Consider the following 21,429-nt stretch of genomic DNA (forward strand, 5'->3'; position numbering starts at 1 on the left):
ACAACGAGCCCAAGTGTGTGAAGTCAGTCCCGAACTGTTGAACCCAGTGCAAGCCCGGAACGAGACGGAATGGCCAGTGCAAGACTTGATACGGCGGAACGGTGTTATCGGAGAGATATTTGTTATCGCAGAGCTATTTGTACTGTTCTACGTGCTGCCAATTGTACAGTATTGGCTGTTATTTATGGACATTAAACCTTTACGTTATTTTGGAGCCCTGACTTGTCAAGTTCTTTAAGTTGGTGGTGTATGGTGCAGTTTGCATAGAGCCTGGATAGTGAGATTCGTAACAATATGGAGCAGCTAGGACATTTTACCTAAAAAACTTGGAGCGCAGCGGCTAAGTTAGGTGCATTTTGAACAACACCATTTCTAAGTCTCCACGTGGCGTCTGGGGAGCTTCACGTAAACATCAGAATGAAAAGGCCTCCAATGAAGTATATAGTCAAACTAAAATCAAACCCAACGAACCCTGCTTTCGATTTCATATATGACAATACCAATGAAGAACTATATAATCGAAGGATTAATGTCCTACAGCCGTTGGGCATACGAATGAGAGAATTCATTCCATATATAATTTCATCAATTAACCAAGTCTTTAAAATAGAAATACCACACACCTATTGGGTTAATGAAAACAAACAACTAAATTTATCCTTCTTATTTTATTAAAATTAAAAAAAAATGTAGACCTAAACACACAACAAGTCCTCTTGAGGGATTTGCAAAAATGCAACTGAGATTGTGGCAACAATTGCACTGACGGATCCAATTGTGATAAACCGTTTTAGCTCAATCAAGGTATCACTCAGGTCTAAGCATTTAATTGATTTATTTACACGCTATAAACATCAATTTAACTAATTTAGCCAATCAAGCGCTAAAAACACAGCCACCACCCCTCCAATCCGACCCCAGCCCCTTTGGCACCAACATAACCTTTTACTATCGCCACCGTGACACGTGCCACAAAACAAGAGTACACGCCCTCTATCTATCTTGGCAAACATCCGTTTACAACCCCTCCTTCCGGGAGCGGCTGGTCACTTCAAAGAGCCCATTCAACTCAACGCCTCGGGCAACGCTGTTCGTTTAGCGGTAGCCAATATCAAGGTGTAATCTCCATTGACCTGGCTGAGCTCTGATAATCTCCCCTTCACATTCTCTGACCACCTGGGCAAATTTCCTGGACTTTATGGTATTGCGCAATGTCCATCTCCCAGAAACGCCAGTCACAGTTAAGCAATGATCTGCTTGTCAAAAGACGCCAGATAATCGAGACCACATTTGCACCAATCTCCCGCCACTTTTGCCCCATCTCCTATTTCTCTTTAAATGGACAAACCTTTCGGCCGAGAGCCATTCACGCTGGAGAGCTGAAAGGGAGCGCATCGGTCTCTTGCTTGAGCACTACATATTTTCATCCCATATTTCTTACACTTTGGATTGGTGGTATGTAACTTACTAAAGTTCTTAAGAACCATTTTACTTAGTAATGAGTAATGTGTATATTTTTAGTGAATTTATTTACTGCATTATTTGTGTACATATTTGTGTATTTCTTATCATAGAAATGTAAGTAGATTACTTTTTATATTTTATATAATAACTTTCATGGCTAAATGTTCAGTCATCCCTTTATCTGGACTAAGATTTATTGATAATTCTTATCACGTGTATTTAGCTCCTTAGCTATCATTTATTTATCTCTGATAAATTATCGCTCACCACGAGCCCTTTGTTTAAATATTATCATTGATTAATTCCTTGGCAGGGAATTATTATAACATTTCTGTAAGCATATCATTTTACCAGGTATTTATGTACTATATTTACCGGCCATTTTGGCCAGCACATATTTCGTTGGTAAATCATGTGTATTTACTTATGCTCTATGTTTGCTTATGTGAAAGCAAGGGCGAGAATCAGTCGTTCATCTCCCCCTTCCCCTTTCATCTAATTTGTCTAAGCGATGTACGTAATGATCTCACCGTGACTGGTGTACATTACTCATATTACATTATTACTTATTACTGTTTGTTATTTTCTTTTATGGAATCCAACATTATTATTATTGTCATCTCCCCTGATGGGATACGATATTTATTTGTTAACTCTTTTTAATATTTATGAAACTAGTTTATAGTTTCTCTACATCATTCTAATATGTCCTTCGCGGAAAGGCATCTACATCCCAGTGTTATCATTATGGCTAAACCAATTAGTACATCATGTCCTAGCAGCTTTATTTATAGACAACATTTGCCTGAAATCTTATCAACCTAACGCTGATACCAGATTTGTTTTGCATCATATCTGCAGATACCAGTCTTACTTATCTTCATAAGTGTCCAAGCAACAACGCTAGTCACTGGCTTGACTGAATGGTAGCTGCAGCTGAGCTCTGGAGCTATACATGGTTGGACTGCACCCGGAGCCTGGATCCACCACGCCAGCCCACAAGCAGACAGCGTCAGCTCCAGCCACACCTGTCATATCAGTGCAGCACCGGACCTAACGATAAGCAACCAGCCGAATGACACTCAGACCACTTGGTTCTCGAATCTAATGATGATAGACTTATACTTGTAAATACGCTAGATTACATCCTAGATACTGTACAACATTTCACCTTGTAATTATTTCTCTTGTATAATAAACTGTACATAATTTTACATCTAACTATAGTATTTGTTGCCTGCATTATAACGCTGTGCCTGTAGATTATATGTGCAAGTGTAGGTTCTCAAATCATAAAACCCATAGACACCCAAAACGGCCAAATTTTAATTCACCTTGTCACAGATGGATGGAAAATTCGCATGTGCCTGTTCTTTTAGAGTTAAAACTATATCCCAGATAGATGCTGAATATTAACGGCTGAATTGCATGTAATCTTACTTGCACTTATGGCTGTATAAGTATCAGACAAAAGAAAGTTTAATATATGCTCTGACTTAAAAGCTTTAAGGCGGATAAAGACTGACATTTCATTGGTAAAGCTTTTGGAGCAAATAATATTTGACCATAGGGATGTACCTTCATCTGGGTTCCCTCTCATGTGGGCATAGTTGGAAATAAAATGGCAGAAAAGAAAAAAAAAGAGTCCTAAATGAAGTGGTATCATGAACCCAAATTCCCCGAGACAGAGTATAGCCTCTGCCAACTACCTAGAGTGGCAGAATCGGTGGGAGGCAGCGGACCAATCGTCTGTTGGGGGTCAGACTTTATCGATGTCCTTGCAAATTTCCAATAACTGTTGCATTTGGTTTTGTTGGATTTTTCTGACCACCATCAGGACTTCTTTCTATATATGTCTAAACTTGGCAGCTGATCAAAAATTTATCGGGTGCAGAACTTGCTGCTAACTGTAAATCTACTGTGTGAATGTCTCTTAACTGCTTTATTGGGTTTCAATGGCTAAACATGAAAATAACCATAGCTTTTCTAGCTGTTTTTTGCATGTGGACAAACGTTTAATGAGTCCATACCTTATTATTTGGTTCCTTTAAATTTGCATTTTTACGGCTTTTTGTGAAATTCACATCAACTTTATGTTGACAATTTTTGTATTTGTAATAGTATTGTTTTTGTCCTGCATTGCACACTGTCAATCGTCGCGATATTGTGCACCATGAGACAATTGAAAAACAGAGAAGAGAATGAAAACAAGGACGCTTCAGCTGTAATTAGTTTGGCTCTAGATCTAGTTACTTATTGATGAGTAAACGTGTTATTTTATAATACTTTCATTGCGATTATTTGGCTAAGCCATAACATTACGTTCTGTCAAAGATTTGGATGAGGTAAACGTCATACATACATACATACATACATACATACATACATACATACATACATGCATACATACATACATACATACATACATACTCCCTGCATTCAAACATTATATTTTTTCCCAAAATACTGTAAACTAGTTTTAGTGCATTATTTAGCCAAAGAATTATGTGTATAATTTTGTATCAAACTTATCACATTTTATTATTAATTTATATTAAATTGTTAAGAATTACTTTACAAGCAGATAGTAGCTAAAAATGGTTGGGAGCAGCGTTATTACAAGATGACAGTCCAATATCGTTACTTCTAGATCCTTAACTGATATTCAGAAAAGATGGGCACAGATTGAAAAAGAACTGTTGGCAGTTGTTGTTTATTTTGAACGTTTTGACCAGTAAACATATGGCTGGAAATTAATAATTCAGAATGACCATAAACCAATGGAAAACATATTTCAAAAACCACTTAGAGATGTTTACAAAGTCTAATGATGCGCCTTTATAGTTAAGATCTTCCGTTGCAATATGTCAATGCAAAAACCTGTTCATAGCTAATACTTGAGTAAAGACCCATAAGATGAAAAGAGGGGTACCCTTGATGTTTGTGCCAATACAGTATGACTGGCAATACCAGATGTAGTGATGGAGAATGTCAGAATTGAGACAGAGAAAGCTAGATTGATTCAGTATATCGTAAATGGATGACCAGACAAACACCTGAGCTCAAACAATATTTTTTCACTAAGGGACACGTTAACATACGAAGACGGACTCGTGTTGAAAGAAGAACAAATAATCATACCAATATCACTTCGCAATGAAATAGTACAAAACTTCATGCAGCACATCTGTTAGTAGGCTCAATAAACAGAATTGCAAAAAAAAAAAAAAAAAACAACAACAACATAATTTTCTTGCCTTGAATATCAGCTAGAATAATTGAAGTTGCAAACTCATGTTACATTTGTCAGAAAAACAAACCAGCGAATCAGAGAAAATTGTTACAGCAAGAAATAGGTTCCAATCCGTGAGACAAGATTGCAATAGATTTGTTCCTAATATGTGTTGGTCACAAAATATTAAATTAAAGTTGACCTCTATTCAAATTTGATAGAGGTAGGAAACATGCATTTGAAAATAACACAAGCAATTACAAAAAAAAAAGTTTTATTTGCAAGATACTGGGTACCCAAAATCTGTAATTCTAATAATAGACTTTAGCTTTTTTCGTCTGAATACTTTTCCAAATATATGATGGAGTGAGGAGTGATTCATTTAAAATACTCCCTAGGACACCATCAATCCAATGGAAAAACTGAGTCAACAGTTAAACTTTTGAAGAGCATAATGAAGAAATTAAGAGAAGCAAAGTACAATGCTTATGAATCTCTCCTGGAGTTTAGAAATACTTCAAGACAAAACTCAAATTTAAGCCCAGTTCAGATGGTTTTTGGTCGAATGTCTCGAACGCTGATACCAAACAAAGGAGTAGCATTTAGATTCTTAGAAATCAGGAGAACAATATGAGATGGAAAGAAAAACGTCAGATGAGTGTAACAACTGAGAACTGGACAGATCGTCTATTTTCAATCACCAAATGACCCTACATGGATACGTTGAATTTAGTCCCAAGTAAACCAGAGAGCTTACATTATTCGAGGTGAAAATGATGCCGTGTACCATATCAACCCAAACAGAGAAACAGAACAACAAGATATATTTCCCAACAATGATGACAATTTACAGGACAATAGAACTCAAGTTGAAAACATTCGCCATAGATCATTACAAGAAACTTTGGAAGCGACAATCAAAGAACTTTTATGCATTCCCTGCGACAAAGGGACCAATTGAAGAAACCGACAATGTTCAATGACTTTGTTTCTTAATGAACACTTGAATGTTGATTTTTAAATATAATGTGTTTCATATTCATTGAAGCGTGTATATGTAAACATAAGTTATGTTTTATTGTTAATGTTTGTTTTGTTTTTGTTTTATTTTTTCAGGATATCCCCGAAATATTATTATTTTTTTGTTAAGAAAAGTGGATGTTGATATGTTTATTTTGTTTCTTTGGTAAATAAATCATTCAACAACATGTAACTTACTTTTTAAAAATTTACATGTAATGTTCAAGATATACTGTGGTATAAATGTTTTTTTTGTGCCCATATGGTAAATTACTTTTGTTTGAAAATGCACAATTGTAAAACACATTTCTTCACAAATAATACAGATTATTATTATTATTATTATTATTATTATTATTTAAATGTTACTGTAGCCTATTTACTTTTTTTTTTACATATTGAATTTTATATACTGCTTTAAAAAAAGGCGTTGTATCTTGACATTTTCGTAAAAAAAAATATAATTTTCAAATGTTATATAATGTATTTAGAGTTAGAAATATACGCAGTTTTAATTTTTATACTTTTTGTTTCTTTTGACAGAGCAATACTGACATTTGTCTTCCAATAGATTGTTCTGAAAGTACTGTTGAAGGTATTATTTATACATAAAAACTTTCAAAAATCACTTTTTAAAACAGTATTTATATTATTATTGTTTTTTTTAACAGTTAAGCCTGTACACATATCTTTTTAATAATATATAGAGTTTTAAATCAAATTTATCTGATTGCAAAATACATGATAAAAATTGTTTAAATAAATAGCATTTAATTTTTTGAGAAAAAAACTTTATATTTTAGTTTTTTATTTACTGTTATTTTTTTTTCATATAATTGCCTTCCCTTCAAAAATAATAGTAATTTATTATATATAGTATTTATGTTTTCGAAAACTTAAATTCTAAACATGATATTTATTTCATTATAGATTGTCTAGACGTTTTAGAGAAACACCTTGAAAACAACCTTGTGAAGAATGAACAATTTTTAAGTAAATTTTTATTTCAATTTTTAGATATCAAATCCCATTTTAAGTTTTTATTTAGAAAACACTTTTTTTTACTATTTTTAATAGCGGCCACCTAAAGGGTGAAAATATAAGTTTCGCGTAGTCTGTCTTGTCCGTTCGTCAAACATATATTTTGCAGAAGTTCTAATGCAACGACTAGTTTTATTTTCTAAAATTTATCCGTTTTGTTTAAAAAACAACTAAATTTTTTTTTTCATAAAAATACAAAGCTAATTAAATAAAAATGTCATGGGATGTAAGTCTTTTTATTAGGTCACATTTTGTTTAAATTGATAACTCTCACTTTCTTGATTGATTCGCTCATCATTACACAAAAATAAAATTAACTGCAGAGGTAACAATGGAAGATATTGATGGTTTTTTTGCGCATTGGGTCAGAAAAATTAGCATCTGCGATGACACCGAAAAATAGTAATTGTTAATTTTTTCATTAAGTAATCTTCATTCCCATTCAAATGTGTTTTTTTTATTTTTAAATAAAACTCGATTGCAACACGATATTATTTCATTATGGTGCTGCCAAACTGGATCATACAACGAATCTAAACCTAAATTAGCAATTCTAAATCAGTATGTGTTATTATTTGATCTAAACAATGAACTTAAAAACGAGTTATTCTAATCATAAAATCATTTATATTTATTCTAGAAAGAAAAAAATTCGATCTATATCTATTTGACAAAACAAAAGATGTCGGTAACGGTAGATAAAAAATAAATAAAGATGACGCTTTTACTCTTTCTAGATGTAGACTAGATTTAAGTGTACATAGTAGGTCAGGGACTCGTGGTATTAAGTTGGTAACTTGTTTATTTGTCAATTCATCTAATATTGTAACACGTTAGAACCTCAAAGATATTATATGTGTTGGAGGCAAAGTTAAAAATGCAGTCATTCTATAGAATGTCGAGCGTTGTAGGCGAAGTACGAAATGATTTTCCATTTTCAATTTTTCCCAGGTATTCTATAGAATGACTAGGCTTTTTATAGAATGCTTCTGAACAACTAGTTCTTCATCAAAGTCTGGGGGAGCGCTGTATGCTTCACAGTGGGGTTCGGGGCAAAGCCCCGACGCCAAATCGTTTTCTTGCATTTTTCGCTGGAAAAACTCATTTTCCTGACATCTACAGCTCAATATGCGTCAGTGTAGTTCGGGGCAAACCCCAACGCCAAAAGCATTTTCTTGTATTCTTCACTGAATAAACTCATTCTCCTGACCTAAAGCTCATTTTTCATCTTATTAAAAAGGGACCTTGTATTTGAAAAATATTCTAATATGAATTTATAGGCCCTTAATGCATTGCGAATAAACCAATTTGTTCCACGAAAAGATAAGATAACACACATATTTAGATTAAGGCTTCTAGAATCGTTGCCGAAAAAACATTATTCGATAAATATTATTCAATAAAGTTCAAGCATAAATTGTGACTTATAGTCCCAAATTTATTTAACTAGAAAAATATCAGATTGAGTAAAGGTTGGAAAAAGGCGACTAGAAAAATATTATTTGGGTTTAGAATTAATCTCAATAGTGACACTTATACTGAAAAATTTCGTTTTAATCCTAACTTTTCCAAAGCAAAATCTTTTTAAAAATAATTATGATAAATTCATGTTAAATTACATAAACTCTATCTGGAAAGGGGAGGGGTGGTAGATCGAAAACGATTATTCCACGCTCCTTTTTATGTCTGCTAATGATTGCATTTGGCATTAAAGAATAGGGGTGGGGCGACTCGATATAAGAATCTAATTTATAGCATATATAAATTATATTGGTGACAGATTTGTTGACATGTTGACATCTGGTTTAATGTGGTCACTTGTCTATCTATGAACTCAATGTTATGGACTAAACAAACTAAAGAAGGTGGGGGTTGCTCTACTTTCGCTTTGTGATGTCTTGGGCCATGTACTTTTGTCTAGTGCTCTCTCACAATTGATGTAGTTTTTTTTAACCGTATAAAATGACCGACATAATGTTTGTATTGTATATTCCCACTTTTTATGTCGAGATAGTGCCTTAGAGAGCCATATTGCTTGAAGAGTTAAAAAAGCAAACCTAGCTTTATTGATCCAAATTAGTATATCATCATCAGCCTCGCCGTCTTTACTAACTTCTTCCCAGATAAGTGCAGTGGTCAATATCAAGGATGTTCTTTCCTTTTAAAATGATTTGATTTTCTTGTCTGTTTGTTGATCCTTATAACTTTTTCAAGTCAAGTATTTTTCTCTATTTCTGAGAGTCTGCTCAGTTTAATATGATCATTTTGTTGTGTATGGGAGAGGAGGCAGAGGAGGCAGATATCATCGGCGAAATCCAGGTCCTCTAAATGTTGTGTTAGTGTCCATTGTATGACGCTTTTATTATCTAAGACTGTCTGTGTGACTCAATCAATTTTCAGCAAAAAAATCAAAAGCAAAAGCAAACATCTCTGTCTTACTCCTGTTTTTACTTTAAATGGTAGGTCAGCTTACCATTGTGTATTATTTAGCATGAAGAGTCATCGTATCATGCTTCATGATATTGGTGATATTTGTTGGAATTCCGTAGTGATTCATCAGTCTCCATATTATGTCCTTGTCAATACTGTCGAAGCCTTCTTAAAATCCAAAAAAGTCATGAATAGAGGAGATTGCCACCTGATAGACTGTTCTATGATAATGCGCTGTGTAGCAATGTGGTCAGTGCATGATTTTTTTCTTACGGAATTCAGCCTATTCTGATGTTAGTCTTTTGTGTATGGCATCTTTTAGGCGTTGCAGTGTTATCTTAGTAAATACCTTGCTAAGGGTTGACAGAAACATTATTCCTCGCCAGTTGTTGCATTGAGTAAAGTCATCTTTTGGTTAATTTAATCGATAACCCAGTTTCCAGATTTAATTTGATGAGGATCCTTTATAAGTATTGATTTAACAGGAGTGGATCTAGCTAACGTTTCGCAACCCTGATTTGAGATGGTGTTTAAGATGTTTTATGGGTTAGAAATGTCTGAGTCAAAATAATCAAAAGCCCTGATATAAATTAAGGTAACACATACGGTACATAATGCTACGATGCGTCTTTAATGCATAATTCATAATATTTAAAAGCTTAAAATGATGAGCGCGTTTATAAGTATTACTTAGAAAAATAAAAGTGTACTTCCAATGGAGGTATTAAAAAACAATGGCTTGTAATTTTAAAAAAAAATCTTTTTATGAAAACTTTTTAATTTTTTAAGATTTAAATCTAAAAACTATTAATTTTTTTTTATTAATTTACATATTAAATGTATTCTAATTCTATATTATGCTGAAATAATTTTTCTAAATTTGTAAGAATAAAAAGAAATATTTTGATACATAGTTTATACATGAAATAGTACATAGTTTTTACATTAATAGTATAGATTTTTTACGTTGAAATGCAAGTAATATATATTTGAGACGCACACTGTATATTTTTTTTAAAATAGGGCTTTATAAATAAGTTATTTAAAAAAACTGAAAATAATTTGAAGAATTAGGAGAATTATGAACTAAACTGTTACAACTCATTGCTATCTTTACTTAGCAACAGTATCAACCCTTTTTAATGTCTAAATTCTTTATATTGACCATACCGTTTAGTCGTTGTTAATTTTTTTTCTAGTTTATTTCTATCTAAACGTGGCAGGGCGATTAAAATAACACAAAACTAATTATGTTGCTGAATTGCAAAATAAGTATGATTGCAATATACAAGGTCACGATATTCATTCTTTCATTTCTATCTTCCATCCGTCCTTCTTTGCTTTCTTTAGTACGAATCCTGATACAAAGTTTTTTTTAATTATGCTTTTATATTGTCTTTCTATAGCGTAATTTTTATGATTATACATGTTGAATGCTCTACCGTCTTAACTTTTTTTGGGGAGGAAATAAATTTAAGTCTGTTTTTATTTAAATAAACTCCGTAATTGTTTGTTGCATATTGTAGAGAGATATTCACAAATTAGATTAATACTTATTAGTTTTGTGTGACCTGTCTGTCCGCCCTTTTTCCCACTAAGATCTCAAAACTAAAAAAGTTATTTTACTTTCATGTTATATATGACTACTTTTTGTTTTCTAAAAGTAAACCGTTTTCTAAAAAAATGCGAAACAAACTTTTTATTTACATAAAATTACTCAAAAGTTAATTTATATTACGTTTATTCTTTAGGTTGTAAATCTAAAAGTCTCATTATTGATATTGCTATTAAGTATATTTTCTTGTGAAAAAAGTTTTTCTTGAAAAGAACTAAACCTAGACCATAAATACTTTTGTTTTCTTTCCATGGCTGGGTTTGTTGAGAATCACCTTATCTTTTCAGTGTTAAAAGTAAAAAAAAAAGGTTACAAAGAGGATTTGTGTTATCACACAAAGTCAGAGGCGGCTTCCGTCTGAACTCTATAGGATCCACCTATTTGCAAGAAATATTTAAGACGTGATTTTTCTTTGATTGTCAAAGTTATTATATTTTAAAGGCACATTTGGCGTTCGAACATTTTTTTTTCTGTAAAATATTTTACATGTTTCGGATTTTCCTTCTAAGTTAAAGATAATATAAATCAAAAATATAAATCAAACCTCCCGCTGAACGACGGGGATGGCAGCGAGCAGCTATGAACCTGGGACCGATGAAATAATCAGGCCAGTCCGCTAAGCGCACGACAAGCCATTGCTGTTAACTTAATACAAAACTAATAGCTAATTATTGGTAAAAAGATATATTACACATTCCTGCATGACAGCTACCGAATATGTACATAATAATCGACGAGTAACTCTAGATAATCTTTTCGCATTGTTTTTTAGAGGTAAAAAAAATACATAAAATAACAGGTTTGTACTTCGACAACGTCTCCTCAATTTCCCAGCGCAGTTATAAAAACGCTATAGGCATTTTCATTTAAATGGAACTAGGATAAGGATGTAGATCTACCTAAACTGAACTTCTGATTTAGCACTCGTAACATATATATATATATATATATATATATATATATATATATATATATATATATATATATACGTAAGTTTAAATAAGAAGTCCCTCTATACTGTCCATACCGGCTTTCGCAAGGACATCGCTGTTTGTAGGCGGTCTTGCCACCGTATGTCCATGATGGAGCGCGAGCATCTTTGGTTAAAGCGCTCAAGAAGTCTTAGTTGTTTATTATATAGTGTCCATAATTCAAAGTCATATAGAAGGGTTGAGAGAACCACCGCCTGGTAGACTGGTTCTTCCAGACTCTCGCCTGAAGGCGTCCAAAAGCGCTACTAGCCCTGGCTAGACGGTTATCAACTTCCCTTGAAAGTGAGGCGTCATTTGACACTATACTATTTAGATATGTGAAGTGGTCTACCACGTTATGGGGCTGTCCGTTTACTCTTATCCTTGGGGCTGAGTAAGTTTCATTGGGTGACTTCTGGAACATGACTTCTGTTTTCCCGAGGTTTATAGATAGACCGAAAGAGGCGTCAGCGTATGCAAATTCTTTTGCTGCGTTCTGGAGGTCATGTTCATTGTGAGCTAGCAGGGCGCAATCATCGGCATAGAGAAGCTCCGTTGTTCTTGTATGGGATAGTAGACGCCGGAGATTGAACACATTGCCACATATATATATATATATATATATATACAGAGACAGAGAGAAGGGAGAGAGAGAGAGTAAGAGATTGACTCATTACTGTTCATTGCGATCAAAGCATTTGATTAACTCAATTTTATTTACCTATTTTCCTATTTTCCAGGTGATCGTGAAAATCAGAAGTCAGAAGGTGTAGAAGCTGATCTATACAAATACATTGTTGGCTCTAAGAAGAACGCAGTTAATAGCAATTTTATACCCGTTGATACATTTACTATAAAACATCTTCCTCAAAGTTATCAAGACATTGATTTGTATGATTTTATCAAAACTAAAATTGACATGACAGTTAGAGTTGATGTTAAAATAGATAGTCTAAACAGACCAAAGTTGTGGCCCAAAACAACTCATCCATATCCATTTAATAGTATGAGTGACCCAATAAATTTGAGGACAGGAAGTGGATGTGTGTGGAAGGTACATAAGTTTCAAAATGGAATCAAAGAAAATGGATTTAACGGACGTACTGACTACACAAAGTGTTGGTGTAGAAAATGTGAAGTTTCAGACTTACCCAGCATGGTTTGGTGGGAGATTAGAGTGAACACTTCAACACATGTGGTTTTTGATGACATTGAAGCCAGCCACGCGACCTTGAGATTTTTTTATGATAAAGATGATAGTCCAGTGGTCGTTGTTGATAAGGTCAGCGTTGTAGATGTTAACATTGAGCATGATAGGTGTAAGTTAAAGTGTGTGACATGTGACACAAATTTAGGAAATAAACTGATGGATATGTGGAAAAATTTTGAAAATGCTTGGTGGAAAGTTCGAAACAAATACACTGACTTTAGTTCTAAACATAAGTTAAACTTTATAGTGTCACATCCTCACGGATGTTCTAAGCAGGTCAGTGTTGGTCAATGGATAAACAAACAAAAAGTAAGTGATAGGAGATCTAAGTTTACTTATACAACGTGTACATGTCCAGGAAGTAGTGGAGCACAGGTTCATTGTGTGGGGTATAATGATTATTTTTGCTCTGGTCTTGTCCACAGTGGAAGTTTAGTATTTGGATTAAATTACAGTGGCGCTGGTTGGGTATTGTGAATTGTTTTCCTTGTTACTTAACTTGTCAAAGTTAAACATGAAAATGGCTTTAATAACATTTTACAATCTTAAAATGGAAATTTATAAATCAATTGTCTATACATTATTGCTATAAATACAATTTTTACTTTCTAAAAATATTATAATATTTATATATTGATTTTCAAAATACACGTTGTAGGGATATAGCTCAAAGAAATAGAAAAAAAAAATTTTATGTTATTTTAATAAAGACAAAAAGATTGAAAATAAATAACTCAAAGATGTATATATATATTTTTTAAATGTTATTTTACAACTTTAATGTAATGAAAAATATAGATATTAAAAATTAGTATGTGTTATGTGAATTTGCCGCTTGTCGTTTGTCGTAAACGTGTTATAATTTTTTTTGAATCTAAATGCATTGGTTGTGCTCACATTCAGACCTTCATACAAAGTCAATTTGATTTTGATGATACTGAATATATTTTCGGTTCAATTAATATCACATTCAAATGTAAATCATCGGTAAGTAAATATGAGTTAATAAACATTTTCCTCTAAAAGTAGAAGACCATTTCAATTATTTTATTTTACTTCCAGATGTAGATGTACCATTCTCTCTAGCTATGAATTATGTGTTATTAACAAAACGGCGCACGTACGTCTTTGACGAATATAACTGTCCTCCTCATGTTAAGTCATATACGCCATTTAATTCATAAATATGTATTCATTAACCCTGCCGAATCGGTCAAGGCACGAATACACAACCCCCTCTCTTTCTGCTAAGGTGTCGCAGGGTTTTAAAAGCGAAAATTACGCTACAAAGACACACCTTAAAACAATTAAGTTACCAAACATGAACACAGATAATGTAAAAAAATGCAAACTCTGTATTCATGTGGCAAACTAAAAAAAATCCCACACGATCTTCAAAAATATCAGAGAGACATTCTTTGCATCTTGGAAGTCAGATAGACAGGTTGTGGATACGCTTACAGCTGATGAAGTTCACAAGAACTTGTCTAGTGACGAAGACCAAACTATCAACACGTTGTTAGTTTTATAGGCCTTAAAGAGAAAGCTAATTGCATATAAAGCCTGCAAACCTGTTTACAAATAGATACTTGTCATTTAAATCGCAAATCGCGACATTGAAAAATTCAAATACCAAAACATTGCAAGATTGTTTTAGGCCACAATTGGACTGATTTGCAGCTCTCCACCCTGAACACGAAGACATTGACTCAGTTACAGATACTTTAGAGTATTATTACTAGTGTTGGTCACTGAGGTCCTATGGAAAAAGAGAAGGAAAACTAAGTCATGGGTTACAAATGACATCTTTGATAAATGTGATGCAAGAAGAAAACTAAAAAAAAGAAAACAAGTTAATCAATTGCTATAATACAATACAATCAACAATGTAAAAGAAATGGAAATGATTTCAGCAGAAGAAATATGGATCAGTGGTGTGACATATGTGCTATAATCAATAATAAATTGAAAGTTGGCGATTGCAAGAAAACATTAAAAGCTTTAACCAACATAAAACAAGCTAGTAAATTAATGATTGAAAACAACGATGAAACTCTTCAGACGGAAAAAAAAGATGTTCTTAGAAGGTAGACAGAAAATTGCAAAAATATGCATTATTTCAAGTTAGATCCCAACTACAGTCTAATTAACAAAATGCCTTAGGACAGCAGATAACTTTGGGAGGCTCCGAGAGTCAGAAATAGAGAAAACAATAAAATCTCTTAAACTTTATAAGTCGTCTGAAATTGATAACATATCATTAGAACTTTAAAAAAAACGTCGGCTCACAAATAACTAAAAGATTAAGGCTGATCTGCCAGAAAATATTGGACGAAAATAAACATAGCCGAAATAATGAACCCAAATGTGAATTATTCCACTGCCGAAAAAAGGAAACTTGACGCAATACCAGAATTATAGAACTATTAGTCTAATCAATCATATCGGGGAAGATAATTCTAAGAATAACTTTCAAAAGATAGAAGAGAAAACCTGAGGAGGTCCTTTATGAAGAACAGAAAAACTTCCGAGCTGGTAGAAGCATGATTCAACTGATATTTAAATTTTAAAAAATGCCTTCAACACCAAAAAAAAAAAAAACAACAGGTACAGAACTTCATGACTTCCCCCCAAAAAAATCGAACAAGTTTTTGCATGATGTGGCAAGTAATGAGGGACTTTAACAAAAATAAAAATTTGATATTAGTCCTATTTCAAAATGCAAGTAGCTAATAAGTCAATGTACATGACAATAAAAAAAAAGTTTCTTAAGTCCACATACAAAACACGTGTATGACGTAATCATATTCTTTTTTTTAAAGTAATGTCTGTAACATACCCTTAACCTGGTAGACAACTTCACATATCTAGGTATCGCATGACGCATCGTTTTCAACGGAAGTTGTTGACCATCTAACCAGGGCCAGTAGTGCTTTTGGATGCCTCAAGGCTAGAATTTGGCAAAATAAATCTCTCCGCATGTCTACTTATTTCTTCTTCTTCTTCTAGAAACTGTAATGGTAGTGTTGAGCATTCGGCTCTTGGAACTCTAGGCCAGCAAATGCAAACAAGTTCTTCCTCCCACCGACCTGAATGAGAACACTGTACACTGTTATGTCTGAAACGGCAGAGACTGCGTACACCGGGACCCCCTCTATTTTCCTTTTCTACACCAGACTAACCGTGACAGACACGTCACTTATGTAACAGCCTCTTGAGAAACGATGCCTGGATTGTGACAAGGTTATGTGATTTTTTTTACAACTCCGCACAGTGCAATGAGGATGCACTCGCACCCCCTTAGGCACCCTATGGGAGTCTTGTTTTGCAACCCTTTAGCCTAATCGTTACCTACTACGATCGTTTTCACCAGGGCGCCACTATAAGGCAGGGTAGCATGCCCATGTCCACCTGCCTACAAAAAAAATGTCTACCAAGCAGTGGTTCTCTCAACTCTTCTCTATGGATCTGAGACATTGGTAATATATACAAAGCAACTTAGACTTCTTTTACGCTTTCACCAAAAATGCTTTTGCTCCAACATGGACAAACGGTGTCAAGACCGCATACAAACAATTTTTTGATCAACGCAGTATAGACTGGATAGTGGTTAGATAGTTACGCTGGAGAAAGCACTATGAAGGGACGAACGCTTGCTGTCTTTTTGTGAGTGTCGCTGCCTGGTTTTAGTTGTAGGCGTGACGACGCGAATGTGTCCGAGTGTTGTAGATATTGCCGTAATGTTCTTTAATTAAGTACTTTCTCATACGCACTAGATTTGCAGGTGCGTGAGTACACTAGCGTACTGAACTCTCCAAGCACAAACGTTCTGAATTATTAATAAACGCTCTGGTAGCAGACAAGAATTTTATTACATATAAAATATAGATCACAAAAGATATTGGCGGCTTCAGCCATCACAAAATATAAACCAATAAAATACTGGCCACTCATGCCATGTAGAATAAGTAATCACATCAACGAAATGTTCACAATATAAGTCCGAAGAAATCTCTCAAGTTAACATTAGATCAAATTCATTAAGGTACATATTACAGACAGAGAAAATTAGATTACAGCCACTCTCTGCTGGAGTTCTTCACTAACTGCCTAACATTGACCCTTATTTTAGAGTCCCTAAAACTTATTCTCGTGTTCTCAGCACGGAATATTACAATAGGTGACTGAGTGTCACTTCATGTCACAGATGTTCTAAAACTGGACTGTGACAGTGAGCTTAAAGGTGGTAGATATAACAGAAATGTCTCTCAAAAATGCTTTAAAGATCAGTTTAGGTAACAAATAGCTTTAACTGACACTGAAAAGGGCATCTGACAGCAGGCGGCTTTGGAACAACACAGCTGGAGATATTTTTACAAAGGCCGCAGAATTTAGAAGAAAAATCCACTGCCTAGCACTGACGTAGACGAAAAGAGAATCTAAATTTACCATCGGAATATAATGGCTATGTTTGCGTTGGTTGTGGCAAACTATGTGGGTCTCAGCTGGAGCTGCGTAGCCACGTAAAATACTACACTCCTCCTGGTGAGAAAATGTTTCATTAGGTCTATTGATTCATTAAAACTTGTTCATTTTGCAAAGAAATGTTCTAGTGTACTGCTGTGAGCCACTTGGCAGACTCCAAAAACTCTCCTCTTTGTCCCAGTCAAAGTTTTCAGAGACTTAGAGAAGAACAAGCAGGCTTGTGAAGAGGCCGATCATGTGCAAAACAGATCTTCGCTCTACGAAATATCGAAGAACAAAGTCTTGAGTACCAACAAAGGCTAACGATAAGGTTTAATAGTCTCCACCGAAAATCACAATGGAAAATAGTTAGAGAATATGCCATCCCAGAAAAATTCGTCCAGATTATACGACACCTATACAGTCAGTCTAGTTGCTGCATTAAGACAGAAGAAGAAACAACATAGTTTTTCAGCATCGATACAGGTGTGAGACAGTGATGCATCTTATCTCCCTTCCTTTTCCTCCTAGCCATTGACTATATAATGAAAAGACTTTGGTATTCCATGGCGTGAACAAAATTGAATTACGAACTTTGTGGATGACTTGCACTACTCGGAACTACAAATATAGGTGTTCAAGAAATGACGGAGAGCCTAGATAAAGAAGCACTTAAAATTGGTCTCCGCATAAACTTAGATAAGACTGAAATTTTTCGAGTGGGATATAAGGCAAAGGGTGCCCCAGTCATACATGGCGATTCAAAGCTTGAAGAGTTGGACAAGTTCACTTACCTTGGCAGCATCATAACAAATGATGGGGATGCCTACTGTTATGACATGATTAGGAATTAGTTATTTGTTTCAAGAATAAGGGGAAAGTTTTAATTAGCGACAAGTGACGTGACAGATCTTTAAAAAATAAGAACGCTCTAAGTGACGCTAAAAGGAAGACGCTTCTTGTAGAGTAGTAGACTTGAGTACGACATAATTGACATCGGACGATTCCCTTTTTGAGTATTAAACATATTTGTAGAACAACATATCAGCGTCGACTACATATTTGATTGTTTCGGCCTTTCGCCGGTGTTACTGAAGTAGTTGAGTTTAGCGTTACTTCCAGTCAGATCTACATTAGACATATTGTCAAGAATCAACACCGCACGGAGGCCTTAACAACGTGGCGACCCCAGACTCGGAGCTCACTGGCATCAACATCCAGAAGGATATAAGCCGTCTGTTAGGAGGAGGCAGAAATTAACGTCATCGGCCTAGTCTGCAGCTAGACCCTGATTATACAGCCACGTCGGCGAAGGAAAGCCAGTGAGATCCTGGACTCGTAGACCTAGGAGGTAACGAAATATAGATCTAGATCTACATTTGTAATTTGTAAACGCCCATACGTTGGGGCATCGTATTGAAGCCTGTAGTTCGGTATCGAGAAGGCTACAGTTTGTGGAAGGGAAGAAAACTGTCCTGTCGAAGCCGTACTGAAGAGATATCGCCTGCCCGGCATCTTGAGAACAAACGTGAAGGTCACCTCTGCAAGGCCAAGATCGACCGTTGAGGTCACGCCCGCCAAAGAACCTTTGACGTAGGAGCCATCTTACTGCCTACGGCACTTAAGTACAGTAGTGCTAATTTGATCTACGTCTCGGCTGAATCTGTGCTACACGTTAGATAGCCAGATAGCCGGTATTTTAGCACTGGACTTTGACTTTATCGCTGTGTCAACTGTTGGACCGTTCCAGTTTCACTTTGGACAGACGACCACCTAGAACCACCGTACCTGCCTTGGAACCAGCAACCGGAACCAGACGACAGATCACCGTGAACCAGAACCAGACGCCGTACCACCGAAGAACCGGAGCCGTTGCAGACCAGTACCGAAGGACCTTGGAGAGCCAAAACGTTCGCTGTCCTTATCTCACCACTAGGGAAGACATCGCCGTGAGCCTTGCCGCCGGGACAAACATTAGCGTAGGAAGAGTGGACCCTAGACTGACTGTGGAGTTATCGACGCTTCTTAGACAGATAAGTCAAGTGTTATTTAACTACTTTCTCCTTAGAATAATTAGAGTCTGTATGGAAGTAACCACTCGCTAGATTATCACTACCAGGTTAAATCGTGGTGGATTGGGGATATCCTTAAAATTAGGTGTAATCTAGCAAGAGGTCCAGATATACGTTTAGCTGTTAATTCGTCCTGTATGTGAATGTGAATCAATTAGTTAAGCATTTTTTTTTTGTTGTAGCAACGTTGTGTATTAATTGTTTGTAATACTCCAGTCTTAAGTCTTACTGTCAGACGAAAGTCTCATTCATTAGAACTAGATCTATAGTTTGGTGTTTATCGTATTTAGGTTTAATTTCATAGTTTATTTGTATGAGTAAGTTATATACACTCCTGGCTGTGAAAGCAGGTAAGAAGTAACTAAGATCTAGCGTAATCTAGACAAGATCTGGGGAACAATCGAGGTGGTCTATTTACCGGCGACTCGTGTGAGTAACACGTAGTCGGTTGAGTGTGCGTGTGTCGCACAGCGTATTCAGTCGGGTCAAAGGGTAGTCTACACACTGGTACCAAGGATACTAAGTGTATCTTGGAAAGTACAGAAGTTAGTATAAATCGGAGTGTGTAGTCTAGACGCCGAGGGTAGAGTGGCGAATTTAATTTATTTGAATCAAGAGGTATTAGGAAGGCGCGGAGCGAGGTTACGCTCAAAAGGTAATTTGATTTATAGAACATAGGTAATAGAAGCTATTAGGCCTGTGTGTAAGATAATTTAAATAAAAAGCGAGGTAAAGTAACATAAAGGTAATATGGCAGCTACTTCAGGGTACGACCTAGAAGAGTTTAGGAAAAAGCTAATCCAAGAGGCCAAGACAGAACTGGAACTACGCGGCAAAGAACTGGCCGTCTATGTGCAGCAGATGGTGGCGGCAGAAACAGACCGCAAAGAGCGGAAACGAGTCAGAGAAGCTGAAAGAGCCAGAGAAAAAGAAAAAGAAGAGGCAGACTGCAAAGAGCGGGAACGAGTCAGAGAAGCTGAAAGAGCCAGAGAAAAAGAAAAAGAAGAAGCAGACCGTGTAGAACGGGAAAAATTCAGAGAAACGGAACGCATCGAGAGGGAGAAAAAAGAAGAGGCGGACAGAAAAGTGAGAATTCAAGTTGAACAGATGAGGATAGAGGCTGGTGTAAGTGTGCCCACCGATGGAAACAGCAACAATAGTGCCAACATAGAAAGCCATAGTAGCGCCGCATGGATGAAAAAGAAAATCCAACCGTTTGCGGAAGACAAGGACAACATCGGCGACTATCTGAAACGCTTTGAAATCAAGCTGGCAAAGTTTAATGTTCAGGAGAAGGAGTGGTCCGAAATCTTGTTGGACTTCGTACATGGGAAAGCCCTCACGATTTGCCAAAAACCATGACCACTCGATGCAAAACAGCTATCAGGTGCTAAAGAAGGAACTGCTAAACGCATACGGGCACAACGCGGCAACATTCCGAAAGAAGTATTACGAAAACACTCCATCCAGCCAAGTTGATCCCCAAACAACTATCAACTCAGAGAAGGACTTCTTCACTAAATGGCTCGGATTCGAGAATGTAGAGAACACCTACGAGGGGTTGAAGAACTTTATTCTGATTGATAACTTTATCAATAAGTGCGACCCTCAGCTACAGTCCTTTGTAAAGGAAAGAAACCCTAAGGTAATTGAAGACTTGGTAGAAATCATTAGGATCTTTAAGAATGCTTACCCAAACAACCCACTTTCAGTTAGCGACCACAAAAAACGTGGAAACAATGGTCGGGACTAAAGGGGAGAGGGTAGGGGAAAGAAAGAAAATGGGAAAAAGTATTATAAAAAGTATTGTAGATGTAAAAATAACAGTAGTTCACAGAGATCTACTTACATTCCTGCAGCTGTGTTCCAAATTTTATACAGATATTGAAATAATGTTTAGAGGTAGGATG

At 35.5% G+C, this 21,429-nt stretch overlaps 2 protein-coding genes across 8 annotated transcripts in view; one reads left to right on the top strand and one right to left on the bottom strand.

Moving 5' to 3' along the window:
• LOC129927795 (uncharacterized) overlaps positions 1–13,969 on the top strand; it is a 47,299-nt gene extending 33,330 nt beyond the window's left edge. For all 6 annotated transcript variants that reach the window (XM_056039067.1, XM_056039070.1, XM_056039065.1 and 3 more), the window contains 3 exons: positions 6,260–6,311; positions 6,647–6,709; positions 12,514–13,969. In XM_056039067.1, the coding sequence (XP_055895042.1) occupies positions 6,260–6,311; positions 6,647–6,709; positions 12,514–13,460 (1,062 nt within the window). In that variant the 3' untranslated portion in view covers positions 13,461–13,969. The remainder of the gene's footprint in view (positions 1–6,259; positions 6,312–6,646; positions 6,710–12,513) is intronic.
• Positions 1–21,429, bottom strand: part of LOC106076018 (uncharacterized) — a 225,276-nt gene that overhangs the window by 106,873 nt on the left and 96,974 nt on the right. The gene's annotated exons all lie outside the window — the stretch shown is intronic.

This window comes from Biomphalaria glabrata, chromosome 8 (genome assembly GCF_947242115.1).
Source record: "Biomphalaria glabrata chromosome 8, xgBioGlab47.1, whole genome shotgun sequence".
In the NCBI taxonomy this organism is placed as follows: domain Eukaryota; kingdom Metazoa; phylum Mollusca; class Gastropoda; family Planorbidae; genus Biomphalaria; species Biomphalaria glabrata.